Source organism: Eleutherodactylus coqui, chromosome 13 (assembly GCF_035609145.1).
Source record: "Eleutherodactylus coqui strain aEleCoq1 chromosome 13, aEleCoq1.hap1, whole genome shotgun sequence".
Classification (NCBI taxonomy): Eukaryota; Metazoa; Chordata; class Amphibia; order Anura; family Eleutherodactylidae; genus Eleutherodactylus; species Eleutherodactylus coqui.
This window is the reverse complement of record NC_089849.1, coordinates 119,536,970-119,552,151: the sequence shown is the minus strand read 5'-3', so window position 1 is coordinate 119,552,151 and position 15,182 is coordinate 119,536,970. Positions and strand designations below refer to the sequence as shown.

General features: G+C 44.1%; 1 protein-coding gene across 2 annotated transcripts in view; it reads left to right on the top strand.

Moving 5' to 3' along the window:
- RPTOR (regulatory associated protein of MTOR complex 1) overlaps positions 1-15,182 on the top strand; it is a 412,277-nt gene that overhangs the window by 69,382 nt on the left and 327,713 nt on the right. For both annotated transcript variants that reach the window (XM_066587408.1, XM_066587407.1), the window contains exon 2: positions 8,708-8,810. In XM_066587408.1, the coding sequence (XP_066443505.1) occupies positions 8,708-8,810 (103 nt within the window). The remainder of the gene's footprint in view (positions 1-8,707; positions 8,811-15,182) is intronic.

Sequence of the window (15,182 nt, the reverse complement as noted above, 5' to 3'; positions counted from 1 at the left end):
TTAAGAGAAGCATAACGTTTAGATCACGTGAGGTAATTATCCCACTCTACTCTTCCTTAGTCAGGCCTCATCTGGAATACTGTGTCCAGTTCTGGGCACCCCACTTTAAAAAAGACATAGACAAACTGGAGCAAGTTCAGAGAAGAATTACCAAGATGGTGAGCGGTCTGCATATCATGTTCTATGAGGAATGGTTAATGTATCTGGGAAGGTTTAGCTTGCAAAAAAGAAGGCTGAGAGGAGACTTAATAGCGGTCTACAAATATCTGAAGGGCTGTCACAGTGCAGAGGGATCAGCCCTATTCTCACCTGCACAAGGAAAGACTAGAAGCAATGGGATGAAACTGAAAGGGAGGAGATACAGATAAGATCTTAGAAAAAACTTTCTGACAGTGAGGGTGATCAATGAGTGGAACAGGTAACACAAGAGGTGGTGAGTTCAATGGAAGTGTTCAAAAAAGGGCTGGACAAATCTGCCTGGGATGATTTAGTGATCCTGCATTGAGCAGGGCGTTGGACCTGATGACCCTGGAGGTCCCCTCCAACTCTACCATGCTATGATTCTAGTCAGATAGAGCCAGGTCAGGCAAATAGGTGGGATGGGGCATCAGTTGAAAGCCTAAGCAGGGAGTCATTCTTGCAATACTGGCCCCTTCAGTGTGTGACGGGACATTGACTTCTTTAGAGGATGACTTCTTTAGAGAGCTTTCCTCGATGTTTTTTTCTAAATATTTTGCTCATCTTTGTCAATAACTAACAATAATATAACATTGATGGTTGAATCCTTTGGTAGGTAGTCCACGAGCAGAACTTTCTTCCAAAAAATGGTTGTCATTTGCTTCTGTGCTTACCTTTGCGCACAGAACTTCTTTGGCTTGGGGGAACCATTGTGCCTCTATTCCTTAGACTCTTCCCTTGTCTCTGGACCATAACCCTTGATCCATGTTTAATCGCCAGTTACCAATTTGTCCAGGAAATCTGACTCTCTTCTTGTAAAATGCTCCAAAATAGCCACCGATGTCTCCTCTTCTGTTCGGGATCCACTTGGCTGTAAGCTTTCTCAATCCCAAGACGTTCTGGATAATGGCACCATCTGTCTCACATGATATCCCTAGACATGCCGCCATACTTTTGGCTGATATTCGGCGGTCCTCCATTATCATGTCATTGATGGCTTTCACATTTGTAGGCAAGGAGACAGGCCTTCCACGGGGTTTCTCACTTTTAACACCGAAATGGACAATTTTAAAATTTACAAGCCAATGTATAACTGTTGTCTAAGAAGGGCTGCTGACAACCAATCCTTGTGACATTTCATCATGGATCTGCTTTGCACCGTTTTTCCCTTGAAGAAACAGGAACTTGGTTATGGTCCTATGCTCTTCCACACTGAACACCTTTGGAGATGCCGCCATGTTTATTTTGGGCCGGAAATAAATATAAGTTAAAATCCTAGTTGGTTTAAAGACACAAAGAAGTACACCCTGCAATTTACAGCTTCCTAGCTCAATTTTTTTCTGAGTAAGGCTCAATTCTATCTACATATCTAGCTCTTTAGCTCTGATTTATGCCTACATTTCACAGTAATGCCCCCTTATTTTGCCCCACCTCCCAAGTAAATATTCCATTACTGGTGTTTTTATAATGAGCCCACTGTTAGTGTTTCTAGTACTTCATATTTGCTGTGCGCTCTAGTTTTCTTGCTTTCCTTATAAATTATACATTTGTGATGGCTTCGGCATTGCTGCAAGTGTTTTTCTTCCTCCTGCTTAGAATCCTAATGAAGACCCCGGGGAGGCTAGTAGCAGGTGGCTTTGTGACTTTTGTTGACATAGTTTGAACTTTATGATATGTTTTATATATTTATACAGCAATCTTCATGTCTAAAGCTTAAGCCTTTTAGGTTGCGTACTGAGCTAATAAGAGCATGTAAGACCAGTATATCTGGAATACTGTGTCCAGTTCTAGGCACCCCACTTTAAAAAAGGACAGACAAACTAGGGCAAGTTCAGAGAAGTTACCAAGATGGTGAGCGGTCTACAAATCATGTCCTATGAGGAACAGTTAAAGGATCTGGGAATGTTTAGTTTGAAGAAGGCTGAAAGGAGACTTAAAGGAGATGTCCCGCGCCGAAACGGGTTTTTTTTTTTAACCCCCCCCCCCCCGTTCGGCGCGAGACAACCCCGATGCAGGGGTTAAAAAAACCACCCGCACAGCGCTTAACTGAATCCCGGCGGTCCGGCGTCTTCATACTCACCTGCTGAAGATGGCCGCCGGGATCTTCTACCTTCGTGGACCGCAGCTCTTCTGTGCGGTCCACTGCCGATTCCAGCCTCCTGATTGGCTGGAATCGGCACGTGACGGGGCGGAGCTACACGGAGCCGCTCTCTGGCACGAGCGGCTCCATAGAAGACTACAGAAGACCCGGACTGCGCAAGCGCGGCTAATTTGGCCATCGGAGGCCAAAAATTAGTCGGCTCCATGGAGACGAGGACGCTAGCAACGGAGCAGGTAAGTATAAAACTTTTTATAACTTCTGTATGGCTCATAATTAATGCACAATGTACATTACAAAGTGCATTATTATGGCCATACAGAAGTGTATAGACCCACTTGCTGCCTCGGGACATCTCCTTTAATAGCGGTCTACAAATATCTGAAGGGCTGTCACAGTGCAGAGGGATCAGCCCTATTCTCACCTGCACAAGGAAAGACTAGAAGCAATGGGATGAAACTGAAAGGGAGGAGATACAGATAAGATCTTAGAAAAAACTTTCTGACAGTGAGGGTGATCAATGAGTGGAACAGGTAACACAAGAGGTGGTGAGTTCAATGGAAGTGTTCAAAAAAAGGCTGGACAAATCTGCCTGGGATGATTTAGTGAATCCTGCACTGAGCAGGGGGTTGGACCTGATGACCCTGGAGGTCTCCTCCAACTCTACCATTCTATGATTCTATAGTCCAAAACCCGTTATTTTTTTTTGTACATACACAGATGCTATAATGCGAAAACCACTAAGTAAGGCTTTCTGCACACGACCCGGTTTAAATTGTGGAAACCACGATTGTCTTCCACGCGGATGATCCGCGGCCGTCCGCACCAGTTCAAACCAATGGAGCATCTGCATGTCTGCTCATACAAATACGAATCTGAGCAGATGGCTTCCTTTGAAATCAATGGAAGATGTCCGACCCGCAGCCCTTCCACAATTGACATTAAGGGAAGGTTGTGGATTCCAGGAGATTAGCATGGAAAAAGAAGAGAAACTACAGGTACGCGTGGTCGCCACTGCCACCTGGGTCGGATTTCACGGCGGGCTTCTGCATGCAGAATCCCGCTCTGCTGTGTGCAGGCTGCCTATCTCGTGACTATAGCACCTGTCAAGAGACTGGATTTTATTACACAGCAAGGGAACATTCAGTTCCTGAACTTTGATGTTTTTATAAGCAGTACAAAAGGGCAAACTAGGAGGGACTTTGGCAGAATAATCTAGCCATCACAATTTGGGTTTTGTCAAAGCATCCGTTGTGTCAGGGTGTTCCTGCGTATGTGGTGGTTCACATCCACCAGAAGTGGTTTAAGGATGCACATGGGTCCCCAAGGCTCACCAATGTGTTAGAGAGCAAAGGCTAACTCGGTGTGTCCAATCCCACAGAAGATTTACAGATTGCTGAAAAAGTTATTGCTAATTGTGATGGAAAGTTGTCAGAACCTGCAGTGCATCAGTTTGCCGTGTAGGAATCCAGATAAGAGAAACAGCAAGTTTAGAGCTGCGTAGCCGCAGACCAGTTAGTACTGTTGCTGAACCGTCCACTGCTGAAAGTGCCTGCAGCGGGCATGTGAGCATCAGAACTGGACCTTCTAGCAATGGAAGATGGTAGCTTTGTCTAGTAAAACCCATTTTCTTCTACATCAAGAGGACGGTCCAGTGTGTTGCTTACGTCAGACTCAGATGGCACCAGATTGCACTATTCAAAGACGACAAGCCGAAGGATGGAGTGTGGTGTTCTGCTGGGAACCTTTTGGGTCCTGGAATTCATGTGTATGTTACTTGGAGATGTATTAGACATTTTTCCAGAACAAGTACACCCCTTCATGGCAACAGCATTCCCGATAGTGGTCTCTTTTCAGTAGGATTATGCCCTTGACACACTGCACTGCATATTGTTCACAAATTGTTTTAGAAGATGACAAAGAATTAGCAATGTTGACTTGACTTCCAAATTCCCCAGATTCTAATTTACGTAAGCACCTGTGGGATGTGCTGTAAAGATCAGTCTGATCCAAGGAGGCTGTACTACACGTCTTACAGGACCTAAAGGAGCTGCTACTAATAATACCCCAGGACACTATCAATGGGAACTTACCTCAGCAGGTCAGAGCAGTCATGAAGGAACCAATAAAATATGGGGCAAGGGGTTTTAATGTTATATCAGATCAGTGTATGTAAGCTCATTTGTCTTGTTGTATGGCAATCGATGTTATACAGTAGTTGACAATATTGCAGTTGTAAAGGGTTTGCAACTTTTGGGAAAATATTTTTAAATAAAAAGTTTACATCATCCTATTTTTTTTATGCTAATGTATGTTCCATCATGGTTACAGAATGCCAACAAACCCTGTCTATACAAGGGGGTACATAAGAAATGGGAATCTTCTTCTGGTTGGGACATTACTAGTACAAGCTACTATTGCTAGACGACTGTCTGCAGAACCCTTCTGAGGCGATATGCCAAGCAACATTGTTGGGGAGGGTTGTGTTCAGCTCCTGTGACTTTTTTTTTTTTATTTTTTAACCCCAACAAGTTGTTCAGGTCTTTGCTTATTTTGTGTTGGCTGGTTCATACTTACAACATACAGCTTGGAAATTTCATTTCCCTTTTCACAGCACAAACCACTTGTAACGTAATTGGGTGAATACGGAGAGGTTTCATGCCAATTTTTCATCAAAAAATGCTTAAAAGGACACTGTCGCCAAAGAATAGCAGTATAAACAGTTAGGATTCTGTACCTGGTGGTAATGCAGATCCAGGACATGAGTGGGGGGGTGTTTTATACTCTTCTGGTTCCAACAGTGTCCCTCTGTAACCTAGTATGTTAGGCCAAATGAAGACCATGTCCATCCAGTGGATCTGACTCTTCTAAGACTGCTGTGCATGCATTCTAATATACTTGTACAAGAGTGTGTGCACACTCTTGATGATCTCGCAAGAGCCGGCTGGAGTCACAGAGGGAGCGCGCTCCCTCTGTCAACCCTTTTCCTGCCGCGATCTACTTAGATCGCGGCAGGGAAGGGGTTAACAGCGGGGAGGGGCACATCTCCGAAAGCCCCGGCTATCAGTGACAGCTGGCTCCCGCTGCGGGATCTGCTATGATCTTGCGCTATCCCTATGACGTAAGGGTACGTCATTTTGCAGGAAGTACCCCGCTTACATGACGTACCCTTACGTCATGGGGCGGGAAGGGGTTAAAGAATTTTTTTTTTTACTGCTTACATCAAGATGTTTTTCGTTAACCTGGCTTCATGCTATCTTCGTCTTATTGAAATTTCCTGAGCTGTAGTCTATATTCTTTTTGTGCTATGCCTATCATTCCTAGAAGCTTACCAAAACTCTTTGTGAAGATACTAAAGCGTGTCTGATCTCCCAATATACTCATAACTTCCACTGTTGCTTCATAATTCGGTTAAGGTATTTCTCCTCGGGTCTCTACTAGGCAGTGCCATGCATTCTCCGCTTATTGTGTAAAGCCTGTGTCTCTCACGTTTTTCTATCAGCTTCATAGCATGACCTTTTATTGCTAGCTATCTCCCGCTCTGAGAGCTTTGTTTATACTCGTGATTTAGTTTCATAAGGGTTGTGGTATAGTGTTTTAAAAGAATTGGGCTTTTATAGTTCAGGCAAAGAAGCACAGGTCAAAAATTGGTAATAGTCAAAAAGTGTAATAAGTTGGACTATAAAAAAAAAAATTGAGTTTTCTACAAAGCTTCTGAACTCGAATTAAAAGCAAAGTTATTTTTATAAGATATCGGAATTCTTTCTTTTTTTTTTCTTTAGAATTTTTATTAAAAGGTATCTGAATCTGTATCTTAGGATAGCTACACATTCGATAATTTGATCATCTAGCATTGAGCAAGATATTTGACTGTGGTAAATCTACTCTTGCACTGGGGTAATACAATTATAGAATTTACTTTATCATGCCACTAACCTCTGGGTAAACTTTTGTGGCATTTAAACCAGTGCATGTCACTTCTATTAATCAAGATAGTCATTTAGTCCACATTAGGGCCCCCTGTCCACGGACGTGTATATGCCGGCGGTAAACTGCTGGCGAATCACACTGGCCGACGCTTTCCATAGCATTGCTATGGAAAGCGCCAGGCCCCTGTCCATGATCAGAAAATGATTGTGATTCTCTGCTCGCGGCGGGCAATTCGCAGCATGCTGCTAATTCCCCCGATTCTCCGCGGACAGCCTATCTACCGGCAGAGATTCAGCAGCGGAGATCTGCCGCGGGACTTCGCAATGCCCGTAGACAGGGGGCCTAAAAGTAACCATAATCATTGACACCCGTACTTCAGGTCAGTAATGGGGTTTTTTGATATTTTGAATTGATTGCCTATTCTTGGGAGATGTCAGTGTGTGGTTTTGTTTGGGTCTGGCACCTTCAGACCGCCACTAATCAGCAGACCAAGGGGCCATTTATATCACATTTTATGGTTTCCGTCTGGGTTTACATCAAGGGGTCCACCATGATGTTTCTTTCACAGAATGCTGAAAGCCAACAGGACCCTCCTGAAACAATGGCCTACTAGTCTCCACCTCAGCAATGCAAATGAATTGTTACACCCAAATTCTATCTGGGGGTTTTGTTTGAAATCCTTCAGGAATTGGGGCAAAAGCCCTAAAGGTGATGGGAATGGAGCCATAGCTTTTTAGCTCCTTCACTGTGTCTCCGGGCTCAACCATACTCTTGTGTATGTTGCCAAATAAAGGCCCTTCTATACGGAGTGATTATCGTTAAAAAGAAAATCCTTCAAATGAGCCGAAATGAATGACAATTGTTCAGTGTAAACGCAACAAACTATAAAGCCTTTGTTTGTTTTTTGTTTTATAGTTCATATTCTGCAGGCATAAAAACTATTGTTGGCGTGTTCACCTATCGTTCAATGTAAATACTGCTCGTTCAGTCGCTCTGTCACCTATATGGTGAATGTGAGAGACTGAATGATTTCTCCTTTTATACAGCTGATGCATCGTTGACTCGTTCCGACAGGCTGTCCGAGAGCGGACTCTTTGTTAACATTGAAAGCTTGTTCAAAAGATAAGTTGGCAGGTCTAAATAGATCCTAAGGGGGTTACAAACTCCAGGGACTTTCAAATTGCTTATCTGTTTGATGGGCGGTGTTACCAGAGAGTAAGACAATCATAGTTGATGGTCTATGGTAATTCAAATTATTTTATATGCAACACCTACTTGGATTATGGTGTCTTTAAAGCAGTTCTGATGGAGATTTGAATAAAGGAAGCACCATCCAGTGCTAGATATATTTTTTAAAGAATCCCTGGAGTGCTGCTGCTTCATTTACTTTGGACTTTAAAGCGGTTCTTATATTAGAAAAAAAAATCTATACTTGACTATTCCTCCCCAGGCAGTCTTCTTCCTTTGTCGTCTTCTGGCTCCTCCAGTCCCCCAGGTCACATTAGCTCCAGCCGGCTGGATCCTCTTCTTATGACGTTGCATACATTCTCGGCAGTCTCCTTCCTTCAGGTCAGTGTACGCTACGTCATTAGTGCCTAGCAGGGAATGCGGAATCCTATGCCGGACTAATGCCGCAATTGCGCATGCGCACTTTCTCGCTGCAATAGTTTATAAACACTTGTAACTAGATGGCACACATACGCAGTCTCGGCAATAGCCCAGCATAGGATTCAGCATTCTCTGCTAGGCAGTGAACACTACATCACTAGTGACTGGGTACAGAAAAAAAACTGCACTGCAGGAATGAGACTAACGAGAATGGATGCTACATAACAGGATGAAGAGGATCCAGCAAGGTGGAGGTGAGGTGACCCAGTGGACTGGAGGAGCCAGGAGAAGATGCGGTAAGAAAACTGCCTGGGGAGGAATAGGCAAGTATAGAAATTTTTTTTTTTCTTCTAATGACATAACCCCTTTAAGGTGTAAAGTCTCACTATTACCTATAGTTAGTGAGTCTTTATATTGTTCAGTAATCTCCCTGTGTGAAATTCCCAATGCAGTATCCCTGTCAATTAACATCACCTTTTGGGGTGGAGGGGGGGTTCTTAATGAATCTACAGCACATTTCCACTGTGTGATCATTATACCAGAACTATAGAAATCTAACCTATAGATGAACAATAAAAACTTTTGAAATGCTGTTGATCTTTCATATTCTCCAGATGACTGTTATGGCATCTATATGCTAACTCTTAAAGTTCATTAGTCTTAGTCTCCATAAGTCATTGCTTCTAGATAATAGATCTGTATTGTGTTCTAGCCCTTGTAGCCACATATTAGCTAGTTTTAGATTTTTGTGACACATGGCATATTTCTTAAATTGGTAAGCCTACTTAAGCTTTTTTCAACATCCATTTTCAGTGGACACTAGGGATGAGTGGAGTCGCCATGTTGATATTTCTGACTGTTTTAATTTAATTTTTATTTTTGTTTTGGTTTTAGATGAAAACGGTCAGTGTGGCTCTTGTGTTGTGTCTTAATGTTGGAGTTGACCCACCGGATGTGGTGAAGACCAGCCCATGTGCTCGTTTAGAATGTTGGATTGGTAAGTACCAGTTGGTAATCGATAAATGTTTCTTTAACTGGCATGTGCCGGATGATCATATTCTGGCATTTTGCAAATAAAGGATATTCATTGTATAATTGGAAGTTTCACAAAACTTTTGAGCACCTGTAAGGTTTTAACATTACAATGCCAAGTGTTCCCACAAAGTAATAGTAATAATAATCTTTATATAGTGCCAACAAATTCTGCCACGCTTACCAGACAGGGAAAATAAAAACAAAATAAAAACATGACCACGGTTACATGAAGTAATCAATTAATGGAAACAGTAGGGGTGAGGGTCCTGCTCCAACGAGCTTGCGTGCAAATCATGGAGTGATACAGAAGATAAAAGGACTTGAGATGTGCATGGTATGGCGAGTTGGAGAGTGAGGAGTGCTATACACATAGACAATGGTCAGACATAAGCCAGACATGTGGTGGCTGAATCGGTATGACTGCAGGGGGCAATTGGTTACAGCTAGCAGGGATTGCAGTCGGTAGGACAGGAAGCGTGTTATCAGGCAGAGTACAGAGGGGTTTGTTTTAGGGGATATAGTATGCCTCCCTGAAGGGGTGTGTTTTAGCGCACGCCTGAAGTTTGGTGTGTCAGTGATTGCCCGGATAGCTTTTGGTAGCGCGTTCCACAGGACTGGTGCTGCTCTGGAGAAGTCTTGTAGAATGGAATATGAGGTTCGACTTAAAGGGGCACTTAATCTGATTTAATTAGCAGAGTGGAGGGCGCGGACTGGGTGGTGGATTGAGATGAGGGAAGCAATGTAGGGTGGTGCTGTGGAGAAGGGTGGTGAGTTTTAAATTGAATTCTGTATTTGATGGGCAGCCAGTGCAGTGACTGGCACAGGGCAGAGGCATCAGAGTAGCGCCAGGACAGAAAGATGAGCCTGGCTGCTGCATTCAGGATGGATTGGAGAGGGTAGAGTCTGGTGCAGGGAAGGCCGATCAGCAGCAAGTTGCAATAATCGAGCCGGGAGTGGATGAGGGCAACAGTGAGCGTTTTTAGTGTGTCCACGGTAAGAAAAGAGGGATTCTTGCTATGTTCTTGAGGTGCAGCTGACATGTTCGGGTGAGAGATTGGATGTAGGGGGTAAATGATAGATCGGAGTGGAATATAACCCCAAGGCAGCGGGCATACTCTCTTGGAGTTATGCTGGTGCCACATACAGAGATGGAGATGTCAGGATGAGGTCTGTTAGCAGAGGGCGGAAACGCCAGTAGGTCCGTTATTGACAGGTTCAGTTTTAGGTAGAGAGGGGACATAGTGTTAGAGTAAGCGGACAGAAAATTTTCTGATACAGTTCAGAGAAGAGTTACCAAGATGGTGAGCGGTCTGCAAATTATGTTCTATGAGGAATGGTTAAAGGATCTGGGAATGTTTAACTAGCAAAAAAGAAGGCTGACTTAATAGCTGTCTACAAAAATCTGAAGCGCTGTCACAGTGCAGAGGGATCAGGAAAGACTAGAAGCAATGGGATGAAACTGAAAGGGAGGAGACACAGATTAGATATTAGAAAAAACTTTCTGACAGTGAGGGTGATCAATGAGTGGAACAGGTTACCATGGGAGATATATATATATATATCTATATATATATATCTATCAGGCTCCCATGCCTGTAGTTTCCAGGATCCACCTTCTTCCTTTTTTTTTCACAAAGATTATGGCGAGTGGTTCAGCAATAGCCTCTGCTGTTTTCTTTAGTATCCTAGGATGTCATTCATCTGGACCTTGAGGCTTGAATTTATTTGTTAGCTATGTGTTCCCTCACAGTCTCTCTGCTTATAGATAGCCTGCATTCTCTTATTTCCCCCAACAGCACAGGGAAGATCAGTGATGTTCTATCTACTTTCTGGGAGAAAACAGATACAAAATAGGAATTTAAAAGTTCGGCCTTCTAAACATCATTCTTAACAAATTCACCATTTTCATCTTGTGAGCATCCAAGTGCTGGGATTTCTTGTGAGCTAGTAAGGAGACGAAAGGGGTGAAGTAGACTTGTTTGACATGGTGGAGGGTGAGGTTTTAAGCAGGAATTTGAAATGGAGAAAGTCTGCGGACTTTTGAGACTTTCTCCACAGCCGTTCACCACACCTAGAGCACCGCCCGATGAAGCGCGTTTGAGTACAAGTAAAAATATCAATAAAGGTAGCCGTCTTATTGCAAATTGATTCTATAATGCAATATCAGACTATCTAGACAACTGTTGACAACATTAAGGGCTCAGGTTGACCTGTTGTTTTGCATGTGCCTACAACAAGGCAGGGAACCTAAACTGAAGCAAAGTCAATAGGTGCTCCAAGCTCCAATATTTTTTGCAGACACTTGTAATAAGTCCCCTACTTTTACACATGTCCAGGACTTTCTGGACGGTTGTCAACCCTGCTCTTAAGGCAAAAGTTAGGTATATATTGATGTACGCATTAGGATGTATGAGGGCTGAGTTACTCTTGCCATGCAATGTGGTCTCTCAAAGGTTGCCATATTTTCTGGAAATCCTCCTTGGTGTCTAATCTAATAGCACCTAATTTTTCATATGGCAACATCTAGGATTTTCGAGGTTTGGCTGCAGAACTGGTGAGTTCTCCTTCAATGGAAGTGTTCAAACAAAGGCTGGACAAATATCTGTCTGGGATGATTTAGTAAATCTTGCACTGAGCAGGGAGTTGGACCTGATAACCCTGGAAGTCCCTTCCAGTTCTACCATTCTATGATTCTATATAGATAGAAAGAATTCCACTGAGCTGCTATGTGAATTCTGGCCACTATACAAATGTGTTGGGTCAGAGTATGGGATTGATTTTTTTTTTTTTATTTAAAAAAAAACCATGTGCTTCAGCACTCATACACACTTAATATCTGCAAACAAATGAATCAGGCCTCCCTCACTCAGGCGGTTGCAGAAACGCAGCATTTTTCAACGCTGCATTTACTGCGGTTTCAGCAGAATTGCGATGTATTTAAGCACAGCTTAAAACACAGCAAAGGATGCTGAAAAAAAAATTAATACTCTTTTAGCTGGCGCTGTCAGGGTCCCTGGCGCTGTTCTCCCTAGCTTCCAGCACTTGTCATCAGTGACAGAAAATCTTTTGCTAGTGATGGTGTTTGAAGACCACGCTTCCAGCAAGAGATTGCTCTGATTTGCTGATAAGTGTCAGCAGGCTCAGCAAATCACAGCCAGTGCTCAATGCACCAATCACAGCCATTCATTAAATTGCTGTGATTGGTGCATCGAGTGCCGGCTCTGATTGGCAGAGCTGACACTCCTGAACCAACTAGGGTAATCTCTCGCTGGGAGGTGGGGTTGTCAACCCCCGTCACTTTGAATAGATGCTTTTTCGGTTACCAGTGCCCGGCAGTCTGAACAAAGCTCCGGAGATCAGCGGTAGGGACCCTGACAACGCCAGCTAGGTGAGTATTCTTTTTTTTTTTTTTTTTTTTTTTTTTTTAAGGTAGTGCAGCTAGCGCTTGCTTTTAGTGCTGCCAAAAATGTGGTACCAAGTTGTATCATGTTTTCAGCAGCGCTGAAACCGCTGATCATTCATTTCAATGGCGACACAGAGCTGAAGATATGCATTGCTCTCAAAGCGCAGCGTTTTGACGCTTGTGTGAACAACCCCATTGAAATGAATGGGAGCGTTGCGCAGCGCTGAAAAAGCAGCGCTAAACGCTGTTCAAAACCGTCTATGTGAGGGAGGCCTAGTGTTTTTTTGTACTAACTGCCTAAAAATGCAAGGTTCTTAGTTCACAATTTGATCAAATAAGTGTATGCCCATCCGCGACATCAAGGCGAACCTTCATCGATAGGCACCTAGTTCTATAAACACCTCTTTAGGCTAAAATGCCTTCACATGAGTGGGAAAGCTAGGTACCTGGCTTATACACTATCACTGAACCACTTGCATATAGAAAACAAAAGTCTGCGCATTCAACAAATTACATTTAGTGTGATGGTGCACAATAAGCCATGGCTGCAAGAAATACAGTAACAAACGTGCTGCAGCACTCATACACACTTAATATTGTTTGAGTTGCGTACACTACGACTTTTCCGTCCATGCGAGTAGCAGTCATCTACTGCTCCCCAGGTCCTAAATGCCAGTTTCTGGATCACTTTGCTGCCTGGCTCCCCCACTTCCTATCCTGCGAAATCTCAATCCTCATCTTAAGACTTTAACATTCCCACCAATTACCCCATCTGCCTCTCGGCTTCTATCACTTACTTCCTCCCTTCACTTCACTAACTCCCCTCTCCTGCTCTCGGACCATAACCTCTTCTCTTTCTCTCTGTCAAGCTTCCTAGTATCTCCTCAGACCCTCTTACCTACCGTACAGGAATTTTCAGGCTGTTCACACCCAAAACTTTACTGAGCCCCTTCTCCCCAACGTCCACAGACTTTCTCCGTTACAAATTCATGCTCAGAACCTACAACCTCGCCCTCCACCATGCCAAACGAGTCTACTTCATCCCTCTCGTCTCCTCACGCTCCTAAGTGATCTGGCATTTTTCACTCCCTTCTCGACCCTAAACTGCCGTTAATTTCTGCAAACAAATGCGTTATTTTTTTTTCCGTACTAAGTGTGTGTGAGCGCTGAAGCACATGCTTGTTACTGTATTTCTTGCAGGTATGGCTTATTTTGCCCCTTCACACTTATAGCCCAGTAGGAGGGCTGTGTGTGTTTTGGGGAGCAACCAGTTCAGTTTTAGGGCTCCTTCCCGCGTTGCCCGCAGCTATTAGGTTCTATTGAACCTACTAGCTCAATGCTCACGGTGCGAATTCCGCACCGTGAAATCACCCGACCTCACCTGCGGTAGGTTCTATTTGCCGCGGGTGTACGCGCGGACGGCTTCTATTGCAGTCAATGGAAGCCGTCCGTCACGCTATCTTCCGCTGTAGCACAACGGAAGATAGCGTGAAACCGCTTCCCCGCCTACTGCCGCCACGTCATGACACGGCCAGCGCGTCATGTGACGCTGTGGGCGTGTCACGCCGAAGGGCATGCGGGACATAAGACGCCGGATCCGCAGGTAAGTATTGGGGTCTCTGGGGGGCGCCGTGACTGGCTCCGCCGCGGAATTCATTGGCAGAGCCCGTCATGGCCGTGTGAAGCCGGCCTTACAGTGTACCGTATTTTTCGGCCCATAAGACGCACCGAAGTTTTAGTTGGAAGAAAGTAAAAAAAATATTTTAAACCAAATGGTGTGAAAAACATGTTTAATGTAGTAGACATCTGCAGCTGACACCCTTATGCTGGGTTCACAGTGTGGATTTGCTGTAGTTTTGCCGTGGCTTGCCATTGCAAATCCGCACTGCAGCAAAACCGCTGCGTTTGCAGTGCAATGCAGCACAAATGAGTTTTGGAAAAAAGCTGTTCTCACAGGATGGATTTTTTCTGCACAGCCGCAGTGCGGAAATGCAACTTCGGCACGGTTTTAAAAGAAGCAGCATGTCCATTCTCTCTTTTCCGCAGCGCTTTTTTGTCCATAGACCTCTATGGACGCAGCAAAATTCGCACCAAAATACGCGGCAAAAATTAAAAAAGCGCTGCAGAAAAAAAACACTTGCAGATTTTTACGCAAGAAAATCCACAGGAAAATCCGCAAGCCAAAATTAACCTTTGAAACGGTGATTGTATCTGGTAAGTAGCATTGCAGAGTGTCTCCCATTGTTTTCAGTGGGAGATCTTGCATCCTACTCGCTTGCATCTAGTACTTTTCAGTGAGCTGAAACAAAGCAACTAACAAATGCAAAACGAATTCCCGCTCAGCACTCTGTTGTGGCTGTGTGTACATGGTATGACTATCATGGAAAATCGCTGTTTCAAGCGGTAATTCAGGAGATAATCACCCCATGTAAAAGGTACCTTTAGGCGGTTTTAATCAAAACTACTTGAAGATTTGCTCTAGTTTTTCATATAAAATGAATAAAAACAAACAGAAAAGCCTTTTAAATAGTTGTTTGATGATGGGCTCGGTCAGAGGATGAAAATGTATTGAAAACCAGCAGAATTTTACACCATGAGGCTTCTTTCCCATGAGCGTATATTAGTCGGCCGTTTTCACGGCCGGCTGATATACGCTGAGATCTGATGCATGGATTTCTGATGCCGCATTCCTGAGACGTAAAAGCGCCCGTCCAGGCAAATATAGGGCCCAAAAGATAGTCCTATGGGAGCCCATGGCAGCGGCCGTAGGCGGGAGGGAGTTTAGCAGTGTGGCTGCTAAACTCCCTCCCTCTGCTCTCCTTTCCCTTTGCAGGCTTACCTGTCCTCTCTGCAATGGGTGGGGGCGGAGCTAAGCACTGCCCCGCCCCACCTCCTACCATTGCTGGCTGTGGACAAGGGGTGGGATGTGGG